At 43.2% G+C, this 23,723-nt stretch overlaps 1 protein-coding gene across 5 annotated transcripts in view; it reads right to left on the bottom strand.

Annotated features, from left to right (window-relative positions):
- FMNL1 (formin like 1) overlaps nt 1-23,723 on the bottom strand; it is a 133,152-nt gene that overhangs the window by 23,273 nt on the left and 86,156 nt on the right. For all 5 annotated transcript variants that reach the window (XM_061592187.1, XM_061592185.1, XM_061592183.1 and 2 more), the window contains 6 exons: nt 21,343-21,451; nt 18,775-18,851; nt 17,598-17,691; nt 8,737-8,811; nt 4,773-4,883; nt 2,057-2,206 (listed from right to left, as the gene is read on the bottom strand). In XM_061592187.1, coding sequence (XP_061448171.1) covers nt 2,057-2,206; nt 4,773-4,883; nt 8,737-8,811; nt 17,598-17,691; nt 18,775-18,851; nt 21,343-21,451 — 616 coding nt within the window. The remainder of the gene's footprint in view (nt 1-2,056; nt 2,207-4,772; nt 4,884-8,736; nt 8,812-17,597; nt 17,692-18,774; nt 18,852-21,342; nt 21,452-23,723) is intronic.

The raw sequence follows: 23,723 nt of genomic DNA, 5'->3' as shown, positions 1-23,723 counted from the left end.
TTGTTGTTGTTCTTTAGCTTTACTTTGATTTTCGATATGACCAGTTCATAATCTGTACCACAGTCTGCTCCTGGTCTTGTTTTTGCAGAAAGTATGGAACTTCTCCATCTTCTGCTACCAATTATATAATCAATTTGGTTCCTATATTGACCATTTGGTGATGTCCATGTGTACAGTCGTCTTTTTGGTTGCTCAAAAAATGTGTTTGCAAGAAACAAATTACTGGCTTCACAGAATTCAGTAAGTCTTTCTCCTGCTTCATTTCTGTCTCCTAAGCCCCATTTCCCCACAATTCCTAGTTCTTCTCTGTTCTCTGCTTTCGCATTCCAGTCTCCCATGATTATCGGCACATCTTGTTTCGTGTGTGATCAATTTCTTCCTGTACTTCTGTGTAAAATCTCTCCAGTTCCTCTTCTTTTGCGTTTGCTGTTGGAGCATAGACTTGGATGATGGTTATGTTAATAGGTTTCCCGTTTAATCTCATTGATATAACTCGCTCAGGCCTTGCATTGTAGCTCCTAATTGTTTTTCCTACATCACTTCTCACTATTAAAACAACCCCATTTTTTTCTTAATTTCTCATTTCCTGCATAAAAATTCCCATCTCTTTTAATTCAATCACGCCAAGTATTGTAATGTTGTTGATGATAATAATAATAAATTGATTTATATCCCACCCTTCCTCTCAGCAGGAGCCCAGGGTGGCAAACAAAAGTACTAAAAACATTAAAACATCATAAAAACAAACTTTAAAACACATTAACACAAAACATCTTCAAAAATGTTACTTAAAAAAGCTATGAAAACATCTTCTAAGATTAAAAACATTTTAAAAAAGAAAGTTTAAGAACATATTAAAAAGCAGTTCCAACACAGACACAGACTGGGATAGGTCTCAACTTAAAAGGCTTGTTGAAAGAGGAAGGACTTCAGTAGGTGCCGAAAAGGTAACAGAGATGGTGCCTGTCTAATATTTAAGGGGAGGGAATTCCACAGCATAGGTGCCACACTAAAGGTCCGTTTCCTATGTTGTGCAGAACGGACCTCCTGATAAGATGGTATCTGCAGGAGGCCCTCACCTGCAGAGCGCAGTGATCGACTGGATATATAAGGGATAAGATGGTCTTTCAGGTATCCTGGGCCCAAACTGTATAAGGGCTTTGTACACCAAAACTAGAACCTTGAACTTGGCCTGGTAGCAAATGGGCAGCCAGTGCAATTCTTTCAGCAGCAGGGTGACATGTTGGCGATACCCTGCCCCAGTGAGCAGTCTCGCCACTGCATTGTGCACCAGCTGCAGCTTCCAGACCAACCTCAAGGGCAGCCCCACATAGAGTGCATTACAGTAATCCAGCCTGGAGGTTACCAGTGCGTGGACAACAGTGGTCAGGCTATCCCGGTCCAGAAACAGCCGCAGCTGTCTTACCAGCCAAATAATAATAATAATAATAATAATAATAATAATAATAATAATAATAATAATAAATTGATTACCCACTCTTCACCAGCAGGTCCCTCAGTGGATTGCAACAGTTTAAAATTTAATACGAAAAACAAAACAAATTACAGTCACAAGAATAAGGTGGGTTTTGACAACATACAACTCAGCTGTCAAAAGCCAGAGCAAAGAGGTGTGTCTTCAGCATTCGCCAAAAACTGTATAGTGAAAGTGTAAGACACATCTCTGTGGGGAGGGAATTCCATAACTTAGGGGCTGCCACACAGAATGCCCTCTCCTGGGCCACCATTTCCCAAACGTCTGAGAATGGTGGAACTACCAAGAAGGCCCCCTTTGCTGATCTTAACGCCTGAGAGGGTCTGTAGGGAAGGAGGCAGTCTCCCAGAAATTTGGAGCCTAAGTTGTTTAGGGCTTTAAACACTACTGTGAGCCCCTTGAATTAGGCCAGGAAATGAATGGACAACTAATCTTTTCTCCTTTTGAGTCCTTTCTCATTTTTGTAACGTATTGCATGGGGAGGTTTTCTTCACCAGCCAAGCCACTGCCCCCAATTTCAGCTTAGGTACATTATCCCCAAAGATCTCAAGATGGCTGCACCTGCCCAACTTCTTCCTGCAAGTCTTCCACATGCTCCAGAACAGCGTTTTTGGTTTCAGTGTCCTCTAGCAGGGCGCCCACATCGAAGATGTTGTCCAGGTAAGCTTGGATCTGAACCTGTAACTTGTCACTCTCTGAATAGCGCAGCTTCTGATGAGTCAAAAGAAGGAAGCTTTGTCATTAAAAGCTGTGCCAGGTCTAGCTGCACCATGCAGCAACATGAAGCAACCTGTCTCAGGCATCACCACAAGGGGAGGGTGGAAAGAGGTAAGACAGGAACTGGTGCCTCTGAATGTTGCAGCAACACTTTTTAAAGTATTGGACCAAGCAGTGGGAGGGATGACAACTGGGCTCTAGTTCAGGCAGCTAGATGGCATAGCTGCTTCTGGCATGCCTTTGGGGTTTGGGAGGTTGTACATCTTAGGATGCCTATTTAATTTATTTAGTTACATTCACATTCCATCACAGAATCCAAGGCAACATACATGTGGTTTCCCATCCAGGCAATGACCATACCTAAACCTGCTTAACTTCTTAACTGCTTAAGTTGCTGGCCTCATATGCCTTCAGACCATACCCTGGGGCCACAGTTACCCATCTGTCTTTAAAATAACCTTTTTGTGTTTCCTCCACAAATAATATTACATCTTATACATTCAAAACATCTGTCTTTCTGACTGTTTCATACACATCTCTGGGAAGAAAAAACAACCCTCTATGGAACTCATTGCCCAAACCATATATTACTAATTAAGGAAATAGAGGCACAGATAACTGTTCTTAAGTGGCATTTGTACCTCCACTCTCCCACTTTCCTCAAGAGATTAAGGGGGCAATATATACGAGGATTATTCCTTTCATTCTCACAACAATCGTGTGAGGAGGGTTGGCTGAGAGACAATGACAGCCCCAAGTTCTTCCAAGGAACTTCATTACTGAGCAGGGATTCAAATCTTAAGCATGCAGGTTAAATACCAGGAGCAAAAGCACCCCACAGGTAGCATGTCAATTGTGTTTTTGAATGCTTTGTTGACAATAGTCAGTGGTAGGCAGGGGTCCAAGATCCTCCGTGGCGCAGAGTGGTAAGCGGTGGTAACGCAGCCGAAGCTCTGCTCACGGCTGGAGTTCGATTCCAACGGAAGTCGAATCTCCGGTAAAAGGGGTCGAGGTCCACTCAGCCTTCCATCCATCCGTGGTTGGTAAAATGAGTACCCGGCATATGCTGGGGAGTAAAGAAAGGCCGGGGAAGGAACTGGCAAATCCACCCCATATATATGGTCTGCCTAGTAAATGTCGCAAGATGTCACCCTAAGAGTCGGAAACGACTCGCACTATAAGTGCGGGGACACCTTTAGCTTTACCTTTAGGCAGGGGTTACTCCCAACATCCTCTAGTGCCTCTCCAGAGCCACCAGGAGGTAGCATCTCACAGATCCTGGAGCCGGACACATATAACTGCATGCTGTAGATTGTTGTCCAGGACATGGAAATATTTGGCACAAATTGGAGCTAAATTATTTGTGAGGCGAACTCTTCCCACAATTATTATTTTCTATTTATTCAGTTTCTACTCTATAGGGCACATCCACACCATACATTTATTCCACTATTATTCCACTTTGAACAATCATGACTTCCCCCAAAGAATCCTGGGAAATTAAGAACGCTGAGAACTGTTAGGAGACTCCAAGTCCAAGCTACAATTGCCAGAGTGGTTTAACAATAAGTCCCTATTCCCAGAGACCTCTGGGAATTGTAGCTCTATGAGGAGAATAGGGGCTTCCTAACAACTCTCAGAACCCTGCATAAATTACACTTCCCAGGATTCTTTAGGGGAAGCCATGACTGTTTAAAGTGGAATAATAGTGGAATAAATATACGGTGTGAATGTGACCTAAATCAATGACATCTCAAGGCAGTTCAGAATTCTCACAAAATTCCATATCACGCAATATTGCCATAAAACAAATTAGAAGGTATATAACAAAAATTCATGAGCATGTCATAAAAGTGTGAATCTCACACACAAAATATTCCATTTTTAGAAATACATTGTTTCATTAAATTAATTAGTAATACAAAGAATGAAAATAATACAAGCCAAATTGGGCGAATGGCACAAATGCAATACCAGTCAAATTTCAAATCAAACTTATAATCAGTGCCCAAAGTGAGGTGGGATGCCCAAGCTGAGGAATTTGGCAGCTAGATCCAGTTATCTTGCTCTCTGTGCCAACAGGATAGCTCGCCAGAAAAGGAAGCTGTTTAGCTTGCTGTCATTGAGCTTAGGTGCCGGCACTGGAAGTGGCCAGAGGATACTAATTCAAGCTTGTTGAATGATGGTGAATGAACCACAGGCTCTAATTTGAAATGAAGCCACCCCATTTTCAGTTCATCTGCTTTTGGTTCTTGGAAAAACTTTTTGAGATATTTAAAATTAACATTAGAGTGCCATATTTTTTTTTTAGTTTTGTTTCATATACAGAAGTCAAATAAACATACTAAATCACATCTCAAGGGGTTTAGGAGAGCAACCTTTTGCCCAGAAAATGTTGTGATTCAGACAACCCACGAGTGCACATCATAGAAATGGCAAGCGTCACAGAATCACTAAGCTCTTTGCAAATGAAAAATGCTTTAGAAATGAATTAGAATAACCAACATTCACGGTACAGAGATGCACACCCACAACCAGGAGTCTGGCACCAATTTCTCACCTCTAGATATTCATCCAATCCCAACTGTGTGAACTCGTATTGCAAGAAGACACGGAAATTCATATTCTCTACAGAATGAACCACAATATTGATGAACTGCATGCAGGCAACCTAGATTTTTTGGGGAGGACAGGAGTGGGGGAAGACAGAAGGAAAGAGCACATTACCTCTGGGAACTGGATACCTCCTTTTACAATTTTTTTGGCCTAGGTTTTGGTGGATAGGACTATCCTGGCATAGACACATTTTAACAGGGTTTCATTGTCTCATTTTCATTCATTTCTTTGACTGTTTATACATAATGTTTTAAACACACTTTTGTCTGTGCTCTGAGCCTTTTTGAATTCTTTAAAAAGAGAATATATTAGTATATGATGTTTGCTTTTTTAATTATATGGAATTTCTGTGTAGTTATATGATTAAGTTGATTAGGCTACAACTTCAACTGCCCGTGGATGTGTTTCATTTTTTACATTTTATTTTGATATGGCTATGCTCTTCGATGTCTGGCATTTCCATCTTGTGTTTTGCCTCTACGTATGCACAAGGAATTAAGCCACCTGAAAAATTCAGCCTTAAAAAGGCAGCTGCTTTTGTATTGGTCTCACAACAAAACAGGAATTATGTTTGGGTTGCATCCCAACTAGTTGCATTCAAAGCAGACCCACTGAAATTAATAGATGTGACTAACTTAAGCGCATTAATTTCAATGAGTCTACTCTGAATAGAACAGCTGGATACAACCCTGTGTGTCTAACTCCCCCCTCTGTAATATCTCATAGAACTTATCCATGTCTCGATGTCACAATTTCCTTATTTCTCAATCTATACCAACAATAGCCAACGATGTGGAGCAAGCAGAGAGAGAATGCAGAATGACATTTGATTTGTATCCAATGATTGCACAAGCAGAAGGCAGCTTATGCTACTCATCCTTCTCTTCTTCTCCTCCCCCTCTGCACCCTCTCCAAAAGGATTTTGGGAAGGGGTCCTGAACAGTGTAGGCTGTGTGATATGAGGCTGCAGTGGGAGGGAAAGATTGCCTGAAACTGGATGGCTCAAGAAATCTTGCATCTTCCGCTCATGCAGCCACTGGATGTTATCTGTCAGGACACATAGACATTATGGAAAGGAGAGGGAATAGATGGTGGCCATTTTCAGCATCTCCCCCATATTTAAGCCCTGTTTGGATATTTTTTTTTAATAGGTTTTTATTGTTTTCAGACAAAAACCACAAAAATGCTACACATTAAAAAATAAGCTAAAACCATTAATAAAAATGTACTGCATATCAACCATGTGTGTGAAGAGTTACATATACATAAGGATTTAGAGCAAGATGAGATTACAAAATATTTCTCAAAAGCAAACAAAAACTCAATGAACTACAACCACAAACGTTTCAGGAGCAAATCATACTAGAAACATTTGTGTGCTTCAGAAGGTTTTACCAACCCACCTTGCTCTGATGTGAAAACAATAAGAGGAAACCAAGTACTCTCAAATGTATCTTGCGATTTTGTACCTCTTTCCACTCTATTAGCTTCTGTCAACTTCTCTGCTAGAGCTAGCTCCATACCTTTGACTACCATCCCTGTATTGTGAATGGGGAGGCATATTGCCCATGTTTGGCGATTTCTAAACATGTCACAGCCAAGATAAAAGCAATCAAATTTTTACGCTGCAGGTTCTGGGTAAAGAGAAAGAAGACCCAGCCTTGGATCTATGGGGATGATTTGATTCACAATTGCTGAGATGTCCTGGAATACCCGTGGCCAGAAAGACTGAACAACTTGGCATTCCCACCACATACGTAAGTAACTTCCTGTAGCCCCACAACTCCCTCCATCACTTTTCTGAGAGCACGTTATGTATTTGTTGTAGTTTAACTGTAGTGCAGTACCACCTATACACAATCTTCAGCACAGACTCCCAAACTTCTGCTGAAATCATCTTTAAGAGAGGTTTGACCCACTTCAGTTTCCACTGAGTATCATCAATTTCAACATTCAAATTATCTTCCCACTTTGCCTTTAGACCCAACAAAAATGGGATGCAGACCCTTAGTAAAGTCCTGTCAGTGTTCATACAGTAATGTTCAAAACAGATTAAGTCCCTATCCGGGTCCTCCCATCAAGAGAGATGAGAAGTAAACGAGCACACTCGGGTAAGTTGGAACTAGGATAGGCAAAATTCTGCAAGTTGGGCTAACAGATATTCTCAAGAGAGTGGGGATCCATCTTGAAACAAGTCTCTCACACGGTACAGACCCTTAGGCAGCCATTTTTTGAACTGCATGAATTTGCCTTCTCTAAACACAGGATGATACAAGGATGGGCATAACGGAGAGGGCTGAGGCGCCATTAGACGAGCCCATCTGCTCCAGACTAGCAGAACTGCTTTGTAAAAGGGCTTCCGAAGGTCTTGCAAACAATGCCAAGTCAGTTTCAAAAATGGGAGGGCTCTCAAGTATAAACAATCTGAATTAAGTTCAATGGCAGCCCAATCCACTGAGTTAACACAACGAACTGTTTGGACTAGTTGTTGACAAGCATCATAATACAAGGACAGAATTGGCATTCCCAAACCCCCAGTTTCCATCCGACCATAAGATATAGATTCGGTTTGGATGCTCTTGTGCTCATGTTTGTTAACCCAGGAGCATGGATGCACTGAGTACCCCACCCCCTAGCTTTCACATGAAGAGCCTGACCACCTAGTACAGGAGTCGGGAAAATGACAAATGATGGAAAGGATAGGCATATGTTGGTATCTTGTAAGAGTTCTCATTTCCATAGCTAGAGTGCTCTTCACACAGTCAACTCCTATAGGATCCCCACCAACTGGCAGTTGCAAGTATGACTGCTCCTCTGTAGGAGAAAGGAACCTCTTCTGAATCTACTTAGTACCCTTCCCCACCCTGACAGAAAAACTGTGCCTTTAATAGCTGCCTGACCAATAAGCAGAAATTCGACAATGCCTTTTCCAATATGGAGATGCCATTTTGTCAGGCAACTGCTGAAGGCGCAGGAGCAGTATTGGGCGGGGGGAATGCAAATGTTATTATTATTTAAATGTATTAGTTGCTTGTTACCTAAAAGGTCTCCAAGTGACTTACCTTTAAAAACATAAACACAAATGTACCACAGGGAGGAAATGCATACAAAACATTAACATTTTAATACAGTATATAAAAAACACCACCACCCCGTCATAAGAGCAATAAGAAGCTTTGGAAGCACGGTAACAATAAAACAGACTCATTTCAATCTATCAAAGGCCTGGGGGGAAAGGTAAGTCTTTACCTGGCACTAAAATGATGTCAATGAAGGTACCAGGCGGATATCACCGGGACAGCATTCTTCAGACAGGGAGACACAGTTGAAAAGGCCTTCTTCCTTTTCATGACCTTCTGAACCCCCCTCATAGGAACAATGGCTGTGTTCACAGGCAACATTATACAGTAACTATGGCTTAATGTGCATGAGCATTTTTGCTTCTCCCCTGCCTGCCTGTGCCCTACAGAAGAGGAAACAAACCAGTGTCTGGTCTGTTTGTTTATTTAGTTGTTCTGGCTGCTCAGTCCTACTCCCTTGCCTCAGAAGACACCACCACCAAGGAAGACCTAGGTTGAGGGGAGGAATGGAAGTGCCACCTGAGTAATCCTGTCACCAAAGGGACATTTCTGCTTCCAAAACTAGACTTGAATATAGTTGTTTGCATTGTTGTGACATGCAAATCTAGGATCATGGCTTGTTTCCTACAAACAATGAATGCTAAACCAAGGTAAGCCAAAAAGATACACCGAAGTTTGTTCACAGTTTATTTTAATGTTTAATGTTGCATGTAAACCAGGCCAAATGCAGCAAGGCTTGTCTGTGTACTTCTAGGTGTGTGTGTGTGTAGGTGGGGGAGCCATGGTGGCCAAGTAGTTTATGTCCTTTTCTCCCAGCCCTTGCATTACCATGAAATCAATGTTGCTATCTTCATTTCGGAAATATTCCATCAGCTTCTCAAAGCGGTTCTTCTCGCCACAGACCTGCATGGAGAGAAAGAGAAGCAGTCAGTTTGGTTTAGCACTGAAGGCCTACTTGACACTACAGAGTGTAAACTTGTCTATATGGTTGCCAAGGACACAGTCAAACTGAGGACTGTGGCAGCTGAGGACCCAGTTATCTTACTCTTGGTGTCACCAGGACAGCTTGCCAGAAAAAGGAGCTGTTTGGCCTGCTCTCTGCTGTGCTTAGACAACAGCACCACAGCTGGCCAGATGGTTGTACTGCAGCTACTAGCGGCCAACGGGATCCCACCAGGCCCCTAGAAAGCCTCTGCCTCTGCACCTGGTTTACTCAGACTGATAAAGTTGTGGGTAAGACCCAAAGTGGCATTGCACTGCCCCAGTTTGCTTCTCTTTTTTCTCAGCTTACCAGCTGGCCAGCCTGATTTCATGCCAGCTCATGTGTCTGCCAAGCTCATTTTCTCCACATGCTCCACCTCCTCCAGGTTTGCCTGTCCCAGCACTTTCTCTAAAAACAGCCCTGGCTTCTTCAAGAGAACTGCAGTTTTATGAGGGAGGGGGCTGATAATCGTAAGAGATCCTGTTCCCCTTTTGCATTAACTATAGTTCCCTTGGGAGAGAGGGGCTGGAAGTCATGGCAGTTTAAGAAGCATGGCTCTGGGTGCCAGCCCAGGTGATTTGTCTTACTGAAGGAGGAAAACAAAAAGGATGCCTTCCTAGTGCATATGGGCTTTACTGTTGTTTTCTATCATTTTAGGGGATTTTACAGTTGTTGGTTTTAACGTGAGTCACGCTGAACAACTAAATGGAAAGTCTGAATATATATTCAACAGTCTGGATATAAAAAAACATTCAAGAAATAACTAAAAAGCATGCACTGAGTCTAATCTAGCTGGGGGACTCGGATCCATAGCTTGGACTTCAGCACAAATAAAGTGTGTTTATACTTTAAACCTGTGGTCCTCCAGATGTTGTTAGACTCCAACTCCCATCAGCCACAGCCAGCATGGCCAATGGACAGAGATGATGGGAGTTGCAGTCCAGCAACATCTGGAGGAGCAGAGGTTCCCCATCCCTGCTTTAAACTGAAAGACTGCTCTCTTCTATCCCACCTTAATGACATTCAAACATATGAACAAACAGCATACAAGAGAAGTCACTTCAAGCCTCATGGATGAAAACGCCAAATTTCAAAAGCATGTTTTAAAATTTCTCTGTTTTAAAATGTCTCTGTAAAATTAATTAACAAAATAATTGGAGTTCATTCAGGGTTTAGTTCATCGCATTTATATTCCATTCTTCTTCCAAGGAACTCATGGGACTACTATCCCTTTGTATGTTTACAACAGCCCTGTAGTGTAGGTTATGCTAAGAGATTGTGACAGCCCTAAGGTCACTCTGTGAGCTTCACAGATGAGGAATTAAACCCAAGTCTTCCTGGCCCAAGTGCAAAATCTACTTCATATACACAAGGTAAGGAATTTCCTTGGTTTTACTTCCCAAATGACTACTGGTATATTGGACTGAAAAGAAAGACAAAATAAGAGAAAAACAAGCACAAAAGGATCAAGCATTTTTTTTAAAAAAAAAGGCATGGAAGCACTATGATGATTATTAATAAACCATCATCTCTGTATATGGAACTTTACAAAATGACATAAGCAGAAAAATTAGCTTGAAATCTAAATTCTGAAAGTGAAGGAAACGTCAAAAGAGAGGGAAGGGAAAAGCAAGGGATGGATGAAAGCAAATGCAGTTATACATTGTATACTGTATTACATTGGTGTGTGCAAAACTGTGGGGTGGGGGTCTCAAGATTTGTTTGGTAGATACACACATTCATGTAAGCGACCAAGGAGGCATGTATGATATTACACAACGCTGCTTATCTATATAAAGCATCCCCCTTGGTCCAATATATTATTCCTCCTCCGATTACACCTGTTGCAGCCAGTGGGCTGACCTATGATGGATACCTGATCTAGAGGAAGGCAGTGGGCTGGGGAGTGGGGGAAAGAGGAGAGGGTTTCCCCAGGAGATTGCTGTCTCTGTTTTCCCCGGTTCCCACCTGTGACTTGGAGCCCTCCAATGGGGATGAATGTTTCACCCAAGATAAAATTACACCATTACAAGAGTTTGCTTCTAGCACAAGAAGGATGTTTGGCAACCTGACCACCCCAAAGCGCATCGTGTGCAATCAAACAGCAATGTTTAAACATATACACTTTTAAAACTTAATAAAAGAAATAAGAATTCGGGGAAATGCAGCTGATCTCTTCCCATTTTATGTCTGTTGAATTTAACTGGACTATTTTGGTTTTATTTCTATGCTTTTCATTGTTTTTAAGCCTGATTGTTGTAGGCTACTGCTTGGAACAGGTATAGATCATAGAAATTTAATCAGATAAATAAATAGATAAATAAATAGATCCTCCGTGGCGCAGAGTGGTAAGCGGTGGTAACGCAGTCGAAACTCTGCTCACGGCCGGAGTTCGATTCCAACGGAAGGAGGAAGTTGAATCTCCGGTAAAAAAGGTCGAGGTCCACTCAGCCTTCCATCCATCCGTAGTCGGTAAAATGAGTACCCGGCATATGCTGGGGGGTAAAGAAAGGCCGGGGATGGAACTGGCAATCCCACCCCATATATACGCTCTGCCTTGTAAATGTCGCAAGATATCACCCTAAGAGTCGGAAACGACTTGCACTATAAGTACGGGGACACCTTTACCTTTTTTTAAAATAGATAAATTTCAGGTGACTTTTCAAGATATTCCAGTTATGCCAAATTTTGGAGCATTTGTTTTTTAAACATATTTTCTCTGGCCACCATTTTTATATTTAAATTTGTGGCTGGCTACATGATTGTGTGTATGTGGGTTTATACTAGGGTTGTCATTTTAAACACTTTTTTCACTGCTGTTTTATAATCTGCTATTTTTATTGCACACCATTTTGTGCCCCAGTAGCATACATGTTTCAAAACCGGATAGCCAAAGACAGTGGTCAGATGGATAAGATCTGGGAGACATTAATTTCAAATAGAGCTCAGCCACAGAACCAGAGACAAGGCCCTGTGTATGCCAAAATGTGTCACTGGCTGCAGAATTCAGCTTCCAGAGAATCTCATATTTTCTCTCAAGGAGTGCCCTTTCCCCACAAGGCTTGTAGCAGTTGCAGCCCCTTGGGCATTGAGAGGAAGGATGCCCTCTAGGTCCTGGATGCCAAAGGAAGAACAAGCAAAGACAATCCATGCTCTCAGCAAGTGTCAAATAGTAGCCACAGACACCTTTTCAAAGAGACCCCTAGGCTAGGGTTATGAAGGAGTCCAGTACAGTCAGGGCAGAACTACAGGGCACACCAAACATTCAGTCAGGGCCACTCTTATTTTGGGGTGGGGGAGGGTTAAGGTGTTGGACTATGGCCTGGGAGACCAGGGTTCGAATCCCCACACAGCCATGCAGCTCACTGGGTTACCTTGGGCCAGTCACTGCCTCTCAGCCTCAGAGGAAGGCAATGGTCGACCCCCTCTGACTACCGCTTACCATGAAAACCCTATTCATAGGGTCACCATAAGTAGGAATTGACTTGAAGGCAGTCCATTTCCATTTCAATATAAGGGCTTTTTTGTGCCAGTACAGAGTACTGGCACCTCTTATTTTGCTGCCCTCGCCAGCCATTTTGTGCTGGCACCCACGGTACTTTTATCAAGGTATGAGTACCAGCATCTCTTTTTTTCATAACAAAATCATCATCATCTTCTTCTTCTTGTTATTATTGTTTTTGTTGTTGTTATTATTTATATCCCACCCTTTCTCCTGAAGGAGTCCAGAGCGGCAAACACATCAACAAAGCATTTTTTAAAAAATTCTAAAAATAGCATAAAAAAGCATTCTTAAAACATTCTAAAAACAGCTACAGTTAAAAGCATTATTTCATCTAATGATCTCCTGGTTGCCAGGAAGAGTCTCCTTCGGCCATCAAATCCCTGGGTGAACAGGAATGTGTTCAAATTCCTTCTGAAGGTCAATAATAATTGAGTGAGAGAGTTGTACCTCATCAGGAAGGGCATTCCACAAATGGGGAACTGACACTGAAAAGGCTCCGCCATGGATCAATGCCAACCGGGTAGTCTCTGGTGGCAGCACGACCAACAAGGCCTCACCTGACAATTTTAGGATCCAAGATTGATAGGAAAACACTCTTTATGAGGACAGAAGGAAAATGTTTGGACCTATGAAAAGTCAAATTAATCTTAGAGATACAGGATATGTCAGGGTTAAGAATCACTCTGTGTGTGTGTGTGTGTGTGTGTGCGTGCATGCACACAACAGAAAAGGTTCCTGGCTCCAAAGCCTTGCATGCAGATGTGGCTGCTACTTGAGGATTTTTAGGAAGGCAGCCCTTGAGAGGCTCAAACAGAGACTGGAGAAGAATCCTTAAAAGCATACTGATACCTGTGATGTTCCTATATTAATGTATATATGGTAAGTGTTGGTTGTTTAGAAGATACAGGGTAAGTGGAGTGAAAGAGGAGGGGGAGTGAATGGGCAGTAGAATGCTAGATGATTGACTGAGTGTTTAAAATGGCTGAACTTATAAAAGGAAGAGTGAGAGTGGAATCTGGGGGGAGAAGAGAAAGAGTGGGCTGTTTGGTGGGTTTGAGAGAGTGGTTTGCCAGGAGAGAGTGGAGAAGGAGGGGGGTGGAGTTCGGATTAGTATTGAGTAAAACCATATGCTTATGTGCCTTAAGAAGAAATCTTGTTAATCTTGTTAGCTTTGTTATCTTTAATAAATACTTAATTTGGTTTACCAAAGGCCTGATCCTTGGCTGGGGTTTCACAGACCAGAAGGGAGGGTAAGGTAACCAAGGCTGAAGGGGAACTGTAACAAATGGTGGCAGCGGTGAAGAGAATAACAATACCAGTATTCAGAGTCTCTGGGAATACTAGTATTAGGACGTGACTGGTAGTTGCCTAGCAGGGGGATCTGTTGAGATCTGTGCTAGAGCGGGGAGAGAAACAATAAAAAAGGACAGTCCGGACTGGTGGAGTCCTTGGTGGTGCCTAGTGACAGGCAGTAGCCACGCGCAGGTAGGAACCTGACAGGGAGAGCCAGGGAAGGGCGTCACAATACCCTAAGAGATCAACCAGCAAAACAGAGGCACAGATATTAGGGGGAACTTCTTGACCATAGAGTGACCAGAAATCAGGTCTCTGTTCTTCTAAACAATGCCAGAAAGATCAGAAACCTGTCTTTTTAATGTCCTGGGGCACAGGCCCATCCTGAAGAAAAAATAAGATATCAACTTGAGCATCCTGGGCTTCCTTCTAAAATAGCTATGTTAATTTAGGAAGGCTTTACAGGTGATGTTGTAAACCTGAATGGTGGAAGGCTTAAATGAGGCTAGGAGAGAAGAGAACATAAGAACATATGAAGAGCCTGCTGGATCAGGCCACTGTTCTCATAGTGGCCAATCAGATGCCTATGGGAAGCCCACAAGTAAGACTGAGTGCAAGAGCACTCTCCCCTCTTGCGGTTTCCAGCAACTGGTCTTCAGAAGCATGCTGCCTTTGACTGTGAAGGCAGCACATAGCCAGCATGGCTAGTAGCCACTGATAGCCTTATCCTCCATGTATTGTCTAATCCTCTGTTAAAAACATCCATGTTGGTGGCCATCATTGCCATCACTCTGATTCCGTCACTGTGGCATGGCAACCAATGTCTATCAGGGTCTACCTTTAAACTGCAAAGCACTCTGATGACACATTTGGGGGCGCAGATCTAGAAGAGGATCCTAACAGCAAGTTTGGAATTGCTGGAAGCAGAAAAAAAAATGAGGCTGGAGAGCCAAACTACCTGAGAGTGATGAAAATTATGTCCATCTCCTCTTAGATTTTCCTAAGTGATCTGGAGATAAGAGAATGAGGAAGGAAGGCATATGGTTCTTGTAGGGAGTTCAGTAAGGTTGTGACTTGGTCAAACAGTTTACTTGCATAAAGGACCATCAGATTGTTTGTGCCAGTAGCAAAAAGTTCCATCACTGGGATCCCAAAACCTGATACCATCTGGTAAAATACCTCCCCCAGAGGTTTAGCCCACTCCAACTGATCCACTGAGTGATGGCTGAGACCATTCACCTGAATTTTGAGATTTCTTTTCAAATGTTAGGCCATCAAAGAAGTGAGGTGAGACACTACCCATTGGAATAGGGAGACTGCTTTCTTGAGAAGCAGATGGGATTAAGTTCTTCCTTGCCTGTTTATGTAGGTATTGGCACTGATGTTCCCTCTGCTGAGTAATACATCTTTTCTCTGAAGAACTGGGATGAAGGCTTTTAGAGCTAGGCTGATTGCTCAGAGTTCCAGAAGGTTTTATGTTGTACAAGGACTCCTATGGAGACAAATTCCTCGGAGCCAAGGTCTCCCCACAACAGGACACCTAGCCTTAAAGACTGGCATATTATCACTATAGTTCTTGTTGAGGGAATAATTTGGAGACTCCTAAGAAACACTATTTGTCACCATTTCAGATATTTGCAAATTGCTAGGGCAACCTTTCCCAGTCTTGGGTCCCCAGAAGTTCTTGGACTACAACTCCAGTCATCCCTGACCATTGGCCACACTGACTAGGGATGATGGGGATCCAACATCAAATGAGAACCCTAAGTTGGGGAAGGCTGTTCAAGGGGAAAGCAAATGTGAGGGATCAGCAGAGAATGTATTTGATATTGAAAACGAGGAAGGCCCAAAGAACCTTGAATGAAGGGAGTACAAGGAAGGTAGTGCATGTTGAAACCATCATCGTCAGAAGACTGGCAGGTGCTGGAGATGGATAGATCCTCTCTTCCAGACCTTCAGGGCAAGTTAAATTAGAACTGAAATAGTCTCTGTTGAGAGAAAGATCCTGTTCTTACTGTTGTTCAGAACTACCAGGTGCTGAATTTTCTGACATGGAAAAAGATAAGTCTTTGCCCTGTTGACTATGAAGCCAGGTACCAAAACAATCTGAAGAGCAGAGGTCACATAGCAGCCTAGGAACTAGGAACTGCTGCCTCACAAAGTTCATCAGGAGAGCAAACACAATAATGATTGCAAAATCGACTTGCAAGATACTAAATGATGAGAGTTAGCTTCAAAACTCCACAAATAAACGTAGTCATTTATGAGAAACTACAGACAAGAAGTTGAGCAAAAGAAGAGAAGCTTGGCAGGAGAGCAGAGAAGGGAGGAAGGGGAGCAGAATTCCACTTATGCAAGCAGAAAGAGAATCTGTGCCAAGGGGTTACCCTCTCCCCCCTCCCCACAGGCCCAATTTGTTCAACCATATTGGAGCGAGATCAGGTTTGCGACTTTCTGTTTGGCGCCTGGGATTCCATTTCCTCCCTTCCAAAAGCGTTGGCACATGCTATCCTGCTCCATGGACAAATTTTATCCCATGTAATCTAAGTCGACTCTTCGTCAGCTCTCCCTGTGTCAGTTTACAGGTGACAGCATGAAGGCCAAAGAGACAAGTTTCCCTTCTATTGCCTACTCATTCACCTAGCACAGCTCATTTACAAAGGGGTTTACATCCCGTACTGGGTATTCTAAGGAAGTTTACTAAGGGCCAAACTACAGGTAACATGAAATGCATCTTTACATTTAATAAGCAGGTTTTTTTAAAAAAAACAACAATGCAAATTGCATCAGCTGTGGTGTGCTGATTATTAGTGGGATCAGAGCAGACATGGAGGAGAAGGGATGTAACCGTTTCCTCTTCCTGCTGTGATCCTGAGGAAAGTTCCTTTTCTGAAGGTGGCATGTGCAGTGAGGGGAATTCCTCCAGTGGCACCAATGCAGGGTTTCCTCTTGAAGCAAATACTACCTTCAGAAAAAGGATTTTCCTCCTCTGGACCACAGCAGGAAGAGGAAAGGGCAAAAATTCCCCTCCATGCCTGCTTTGCAACCATTAATCACTCCTCCCCAAGTTGATGCAGTTTGCATTTTTAAAAACTCTGCACACATTTAACATCACATTTAGTCTGGCCCTAAGGAGTAGATGCTCTCATTCTTACTGTGCACATACGTACTACCATCATTGTGGGAGGACTCACACATCTGATACTGAACAATTAAATTTTTGTTGTTGCAAAAAATTGCACTTCATATTTAAGGAAACATATGAAAGATTTGACTATTTTAGCTTTGTTCTTCATAACAAAGCAAGGGCTTAGCATTCAAGGTCATGTAAAGATGGGTTGAAAAATGCAAACTGTAGCAGCAAAGGGATCGAGAATAATATGGGGGAGGGAGCCAGTTTCTGTCTCTGAGACACAGCATCACCCACCCCAGACTTTGCACTGCATCTTGAGGTGCATGTTCCCAAAATGTCTGACAGCTGGGTCACATTTTCCCCCCTGAACTAAATTTGAAGACACATCTTCCACCTGAAGTAGTTTACCTTTAGAGGTGTAAAAGCAAGAACTATGCACCTCTAAAGGAGCTCAGGCACTGTTTTCTGCATGAGCCACTGTTCTGGGTATACTTCCTCTGAGGTCAGGCAGTTCTGCTAAATCTCTGAACTGGGAGCGATTGAGTGAACCAATCACACCCAGTGCAAACCCAATGCAAGATTATCTGCCCATCTTGGAGAAGGCTGACTGGAAGGAGGCAAAAGCCTGAGCAGTGAATCATGCAGAAACCCAGTGGGCAGCCGCTTGTGTAGGCTGGGTGTTGGGCTGGGCTCATCGGACCTTTTCATAATTTAGTTAACTTGTTTTGCTGCATACTAGAAACCGGCACCTTTGAAAGTGAGTGGGGCTCACAAACCTCTTTGAAATTGTCAAATGCAGCCAGGATGATGTCATGTCCTCCTCGGACCAGGCAAACAGCGGCCAACAGCTCAAGAACGAGCGCTTTGGTCCTGCAAGGAGGAGAACAGTGAGGTGAAGAACTGCAAGCGAGACACTGTGCCTGAAAAGGCACTGGATGATGGGAGGCAAGGGGTTGAACTTGGAAGAGTGTGTTTGATGCAAATGGCTAGAGGGAAACTCCCCACAGGGGGCACATAGCTTGTGGTGATGGTGAATTGAGAAAAGGGGATCAATCAGGGTGATGACTTCGAGGGCTGCCTTCTTCAGTAGCATGAAGCTTGGCTTGCTTTCTTGAATCTCCTGGATCAACTTGCTTTGCAACTACATCTTCTATGGCAAATTGGTAGGTGGTCCAACCCATTACAGAAGAGTTCAAACAAGATTGTCTTTTTGTTTCTTTCAGCTGTAGGATTGAAATGGTGGGCTTTGGGATATGTTTGCGGACTCCTTGTATGGTGATTAACTATACACAGTGGGTGATTAACAGCCAGACTGGCAAAGGGAAAAGGAGCGATGGCTAGGGAGGAGGACCCAGGGGAGAACAGTAACAAAAAGAGGGAAAAAGAAAGCCCAGAATTGCAACCAGGTATTTTTTGAGGGGAGGGGGAGGACAGTAGGAGAACATAAGCAATGTCATTTTTGCATGCATCTCTTGATCCCTTACAGGCCCCTTTTGTTGCAAAAACAGCGTTTACATTTAATTATTATACAGACAGTGCAATCTGCAATCCCCCATTATACAAAACCTGGACATTCTAAATGTTCATCCAATGATGATGATGATTGGGGCAAATTTCTGCTGTTGAAACCCATGTTTGCCTTCCTATAATGTGCCTTCTGTCTCTCTCCCCCACCCCCTTTTTTTAATTCATCCAAACATAAAGAAAATTGTAGGGCTCAATGCACTTCAACATGTGGAGCAGTCATAAAGTGGTTCTGAGCAGATACAGAAACCAGCTCCTTCACCACTGAACATCCTACAACCTGCCTCCCACCTAGGATTAGAGGGCAGGGCTTCCCAGTTCAGAAGGCTGTGACCTTTAGACAGGCCTGAGCTCCAAAGCCTCTCTTTTTAGAAATCAAGTTGTGGTGGTGGGGAAACACATGCCAGGAAAAGAGGTCAGAGTTCTTACCTCGGGTTCTTATTGTTGAGGCTCAGTGTGATCTCGTTGACACAGGCTGGGTGGTTCATCACAAGGCTGAACCCAGACTAAGGAGAAGGTGAGAGGATGTTAGCAATCCAAGTGAAGTCACAGAAATGAGCAGGCATGATAGCTGAAGGTAGGGGGCAGAGGTGAGTGTTCCTCTTGTTCCACTGAGGCTCAGGGATTGGATTCTTTCTTAAGCAGAGGCCATGTCATATGGACATGACAGGACGGCAGGCCAAGCTTGTGGTCAACTCATAGCCAAATGGTAGATACTGACTTGAGTCTGGACACAATATTTTATTTTTTGGCAGAGAGCTGAAGAGACCACTGCTATTGATATATACGTTTGTCCCACTTTCATCAGTGGTCAACCAGGTTTTTTGTTCACTTTCAAAAATCTGCAAAACCTGTTTGATCAGATATGGCAGTGGGAACAATCGAAATTGTCTCAAACCGCTTCTATTCTCTCTTTAAACCTGTTCTCTGTCTTCAACCAATTATAATATATGCAAACCCCCCTCAACCCCAATTCAGGTAACTGTGACAGAGAGGGGAGCATCATCATCAAGTGACACACTCTCTCAAAAGAAATGCCATAAAAAGGCCTTGCAAAAGGGTGTCTCGCCCCTAGTGATAAATATTACAAGACCTGCATATTTAAAGTAATTCCAGCCTCTTTGTGCACATACTATACAAACAACTCTATTAGACTTAGCCAGCACTGTTTATCCTCCAGTAACTGGTATTCAGAGGTACACTGCCTCTGAGTGTGGAGGTTTCATGTAGCTTTCATTGATAATGGCGGGTGATAGATCCATCCTTCATGAATTTGTCTATTCCTCAACCTACCCAATCACACACTTTTGATCCCAGTGAACTGCAAACCACTTACATTCTACCAGTACAAAAATGTCAGGGTTTCCTTGAAAGCACACACTTGGATGAGCATGTGCAACTCTGTACAATTTAGAAAAACCCTAGAGACCATTTTCTGCCACACTAGCTTTTGGCATCCAATCCATAACAGTCCAGTGTTAATGGCTGAGTCGGGAAAAGTGTGGTCAGAATGCTCTCAGGTTTTTTTTAAGGGGGAGTAGATTAAACCATAATCTCTTTGCAAAATACGGAATGCTGGACAAAAAAGAAAATAGGAAAATATAAACATGGGTTATCACAACGTGACTGTAAACACTGAGGATCCCAGAGTCAGGGTAGGGACACATTACTGGCTTAAAACACAGTCACCCCTGTTATTTGAATCCAGGTACACATGGTGTTGTCCACAATTACCCACAATCTACTGGTTTCTTCTGAAATGCTACATTTCAATGCAGTATAAATAAAACCAGTTTCAATCGTCTTCAAAACTGTTTGAGTCATGAATCCCAGGTGTATACAGTGGAAATGTTTCCAGGGGGTGGCCCTACCTGCCTGATGTCAATGGGGGAGAGGTGTGTATCACAGAGGAGCATCCCATTTTCCTCCCACCCATCGCCTGCCTGTGTCAACTCAGATGTAAGCCACACTGAATTGAATGGGGCTTACTCCCTAGTAAATGGATTAGGATTGAAAGACTTATTAATTTTAAAACAAGAGGCAGTCGGGAGGGTAGCAGATCTGTGCTTATTTCTGCCCATCAATCTCTATTAAACATATTGGGGGCGGGGATCTCATGCGCTTTGATTATTTAAAGTGCCAACACCAGGAGAAACAACCAGAAGATGATTTTCAGGGGGGTGGAGTTGGAGGGATGAAAACTCCATCAATTAGGAGTTGGGGTGGGCAGAGGAGTGGGGAAAACAGGAACAGAGAGTGGGCAGCTAGAGACACTGGGATTTGCAAAAGCAAACTGAAACATGCTGCATTTTTAGGCCTGTTTGAAGCTGACTATTGGTCCATCTAACTGTCTACACCAGGGGTGGGCAGATGGTAGATCGGGATCTACTGGCAGATCACAGTGATTTGCAGCAGATTGGGAAAGGTTTCTGACTCCCAGTTGTTTAGCAACAGCAGTAAAAAACACATGACTTTTTTTACTGCAACTAAGCTGCTGAAATAAATGTTAAAAAAAGTTAACAAGGAGCATGAAGGACTGTAAGTTCAGTTCTGAAACTGAAAACAAAAATCTCTAGGGTCAGAATATGCTCAGAGGCACCCTGTTCTTTAACTTTTAATCATGTGTCTTTTGCATCTGGCTCTAGTTGCTAGATCTTTGGTTTTAGTAAAACTAAAACAAACAAATTCCAACAAGCCTACCTACAATTGGTTTACTCTGACTGACAGGAACTCTCCAAGATTTCATAAAGGAGTCTTTCCCAGCCCCATCCAGAGATCCCAGGGACTGGTTTTCTTGTATGTCACAGGGCTTAAGAACTCCCCTCCCCCTGACAATGGCATCTCCATATGCAGCATTATCCACCGCTTTTGAAGTCAGAGGACATTTCAAGAGCAGTTTCTAGGAAGTCCCCTGACCCTGTTTTAAGTGGGGTACCCCATGGGCCCTATTTTCTACAGCTGCGCATCACCTTTCCACAATTTATTGTCCCCAGTCACCTGATAATTCATGATGGCACGGAGGCACATGATGCAAACATGGACATCATCCTTCTGGCTGACGATGCGCGAGTTCCTCAGTGCCTTCCTGCTGTGTGCCGGATTGAGTCTGAGGCAGAAATAAATTGAGGAAGGGGGGTGGGGGGAAAACAGCTGAATTAAAAAAGATGTCAAACACCACCCAGCAATATAAAGAGAAGCATAGGAGCGAGGGCTTGAGGAGCAGGAAATTGGGGGCAGCAGGGAGGGATTAGATTGGACAGCAGGATTGGAATGTTAAAACTCTTTTGCCTCTGTCACCAGTTCAAATACTGTCTAGAAGATGCTGCTACCAATAAAAAAAAACTCCAGTCCAATTCTTGGGACACCACCATCCCTGCCACTTTAGTGAAAAGACCAGAAGGACTCACTGCACCATGGAAAGTGGGCCTCAGAAAATGCTTAATATTTCATGATGAGCCATTGACATGGCTATGGGTGCATCAGAATACAGAAGGTGGCTATTTGTGTTGAATGTGGTAGTTGATCTTTAGATCCTGTAAATCTGATTTTTTTCAGTGTCAAAATTAGAAAAAGGGTTTCTAGACCTCATTAAGAAAACAAATGGAAACACATGGGTCATTTAAAAAACATTTAAAAGCTGGAGGTGTACATGTCTTGAGGTGGTTCAGAGGTTGGGGCTTCTGCACTCATTAGGACCTGGTCCCTCCTCTATGACTTCTCCATTTCCCCGTCCTACTGCTTCCGTACATCAGCTCTAATTCCCTGTACATGGCAACAACAACTAGGGCCAAAAGCAACAACAACAACAACAACAAAGCAAATAGTGCCAAAACACAGTTGTGCAACCAAAATAAAAGCATGCAACTATCTGCAAGTGTTCTAGGTTTAGAAAATGCATTCCAGTTACAGAGCTTTTTCAGAATGCATAGACTGAGGTTTTTAAAATGCAGATTTCCAGACCTCACTGCTTTGAGGGCTGCTAAAGTTCAATACCTGGATTGCCTGCCAAAGAACACAAAGGTTTAGGAGGGGAGAACATGCCCTTGCCTAGCCAAGCCTATGCTCTCTGGTTGCATTCACAGGGGAGGTTTCTGGTTAAGTGTGGGAGAGGCTCACCGGGGTGAGTAGGAGTTGACAGGTGGCCTGGGCTTAGAGTCCTGCTCGCTCCCGGGGGTGCTGGAGGAGGGGACGCTTGGGTGGACTTGTTGAAAGAATGTTTGGATCTGCTGGTTCAAATGGCAACACCTGAAGGAGGTGGAAGATTGCAACCCTGCAGGACAGGAGGGAAAAATAGGACGCTTCAAGTGGACGCTTTCCCACCCCTTCACCCGCCCAACCTCAGGGGGGAAAGTGGCACTTTTGGAACCACAGGGAGAAACTTTAATGTGGCTAAAAAAAAAATAACAACCTTGAAACCATTTTAGCAAACTTTGGTCAAATCTAGCAAATCATTGGGACTCTTACTGCCCACCTTCCCAACAAAACTAGTTTCCTATATTGTCATTCTTTAATGAGGTTTCCTAAAATCAGAGAGTCAAAAGGAACATCAAAGACTATCTAGCCTAAACCCCTGCTGATGCAGGAAATGTGCTGCTACAGCTTCCCAAACAGATGTCCATCCAATCTCTACCTCCTGTGAGAGGAGTTTATGACAGGAATGCTTTCTTCTGTAGATTGTCCAACGCTAAACTAGGCCCAAGAATAGAAAATCTTTGCTTGTTGGGCAGTGGCAAACCCCTTAGGCCAGTCATTCTTACATTTACCCACACTAAGCTTCATCTCATTCAGGACCTTAAAAGTACACAGAGAGACTTCAATTACTCAAAAGGGCTGCCTCAAGTGTAAGGGTTACTTGTTATCCATACAACATTTAGCAAACTGAGCTCTGAGCCCCAAGGTCTCAACCCATCCCCTGAGAAAAAGTGTCCATTTTGTTTTAATATCTTCAGTGAAAGTAGAATGAAATGGCCTTTGCAACTACAGATACAGGGGGAAACTCTTTAGGATGAGAAACTTGGAAGACACCTTCAGATCAGCCCTAAGAAATACAACCACCAGAGCAGAAATATTGACTGATGCCTCAGTTTATGATTTGCCTCTTTTTTTTAAAAAAAAGGGGGTGGGTGGGAAGGGAGAGAACAGACCTCCTTCCCGACATATCATGGTTCAATGGACACAGCCTTTTATTGCATTGTTCCTTTCTGTATCTCTTTTTTTATCTTATATGCTCAGGCTAAAAGCAAGCCAAGCCCCACAGTACAGCTGCTCCTCTTCCCACTGCCCACCCGAGGGGCCACAGGCTGGGTACCTACCGTGAGGCGTTGTCCCAAGGGAAGCGTGCAAAAGAAGCACGGGGTTAGAAGAAGGGGAAAGAGAAA

Source organism: Rhineura floridana, chromosome 11, assembly GCF_030035675.1.
Source record: "Rhineura floridana isolate rRhiFlo1 chromosome 11, rRhiFlo1.hap2, whole genome shotgun sequence".
Taxonomy (NCBI): Eukaryota; Metazoa; Chordata; class Lepidosauria; order Squamata; family Rhineuridae; genus Rhineura; species Rhineura floridana.
This window is presented reverse-complemented; position numbering and strand designations above follow the sequence as displayed.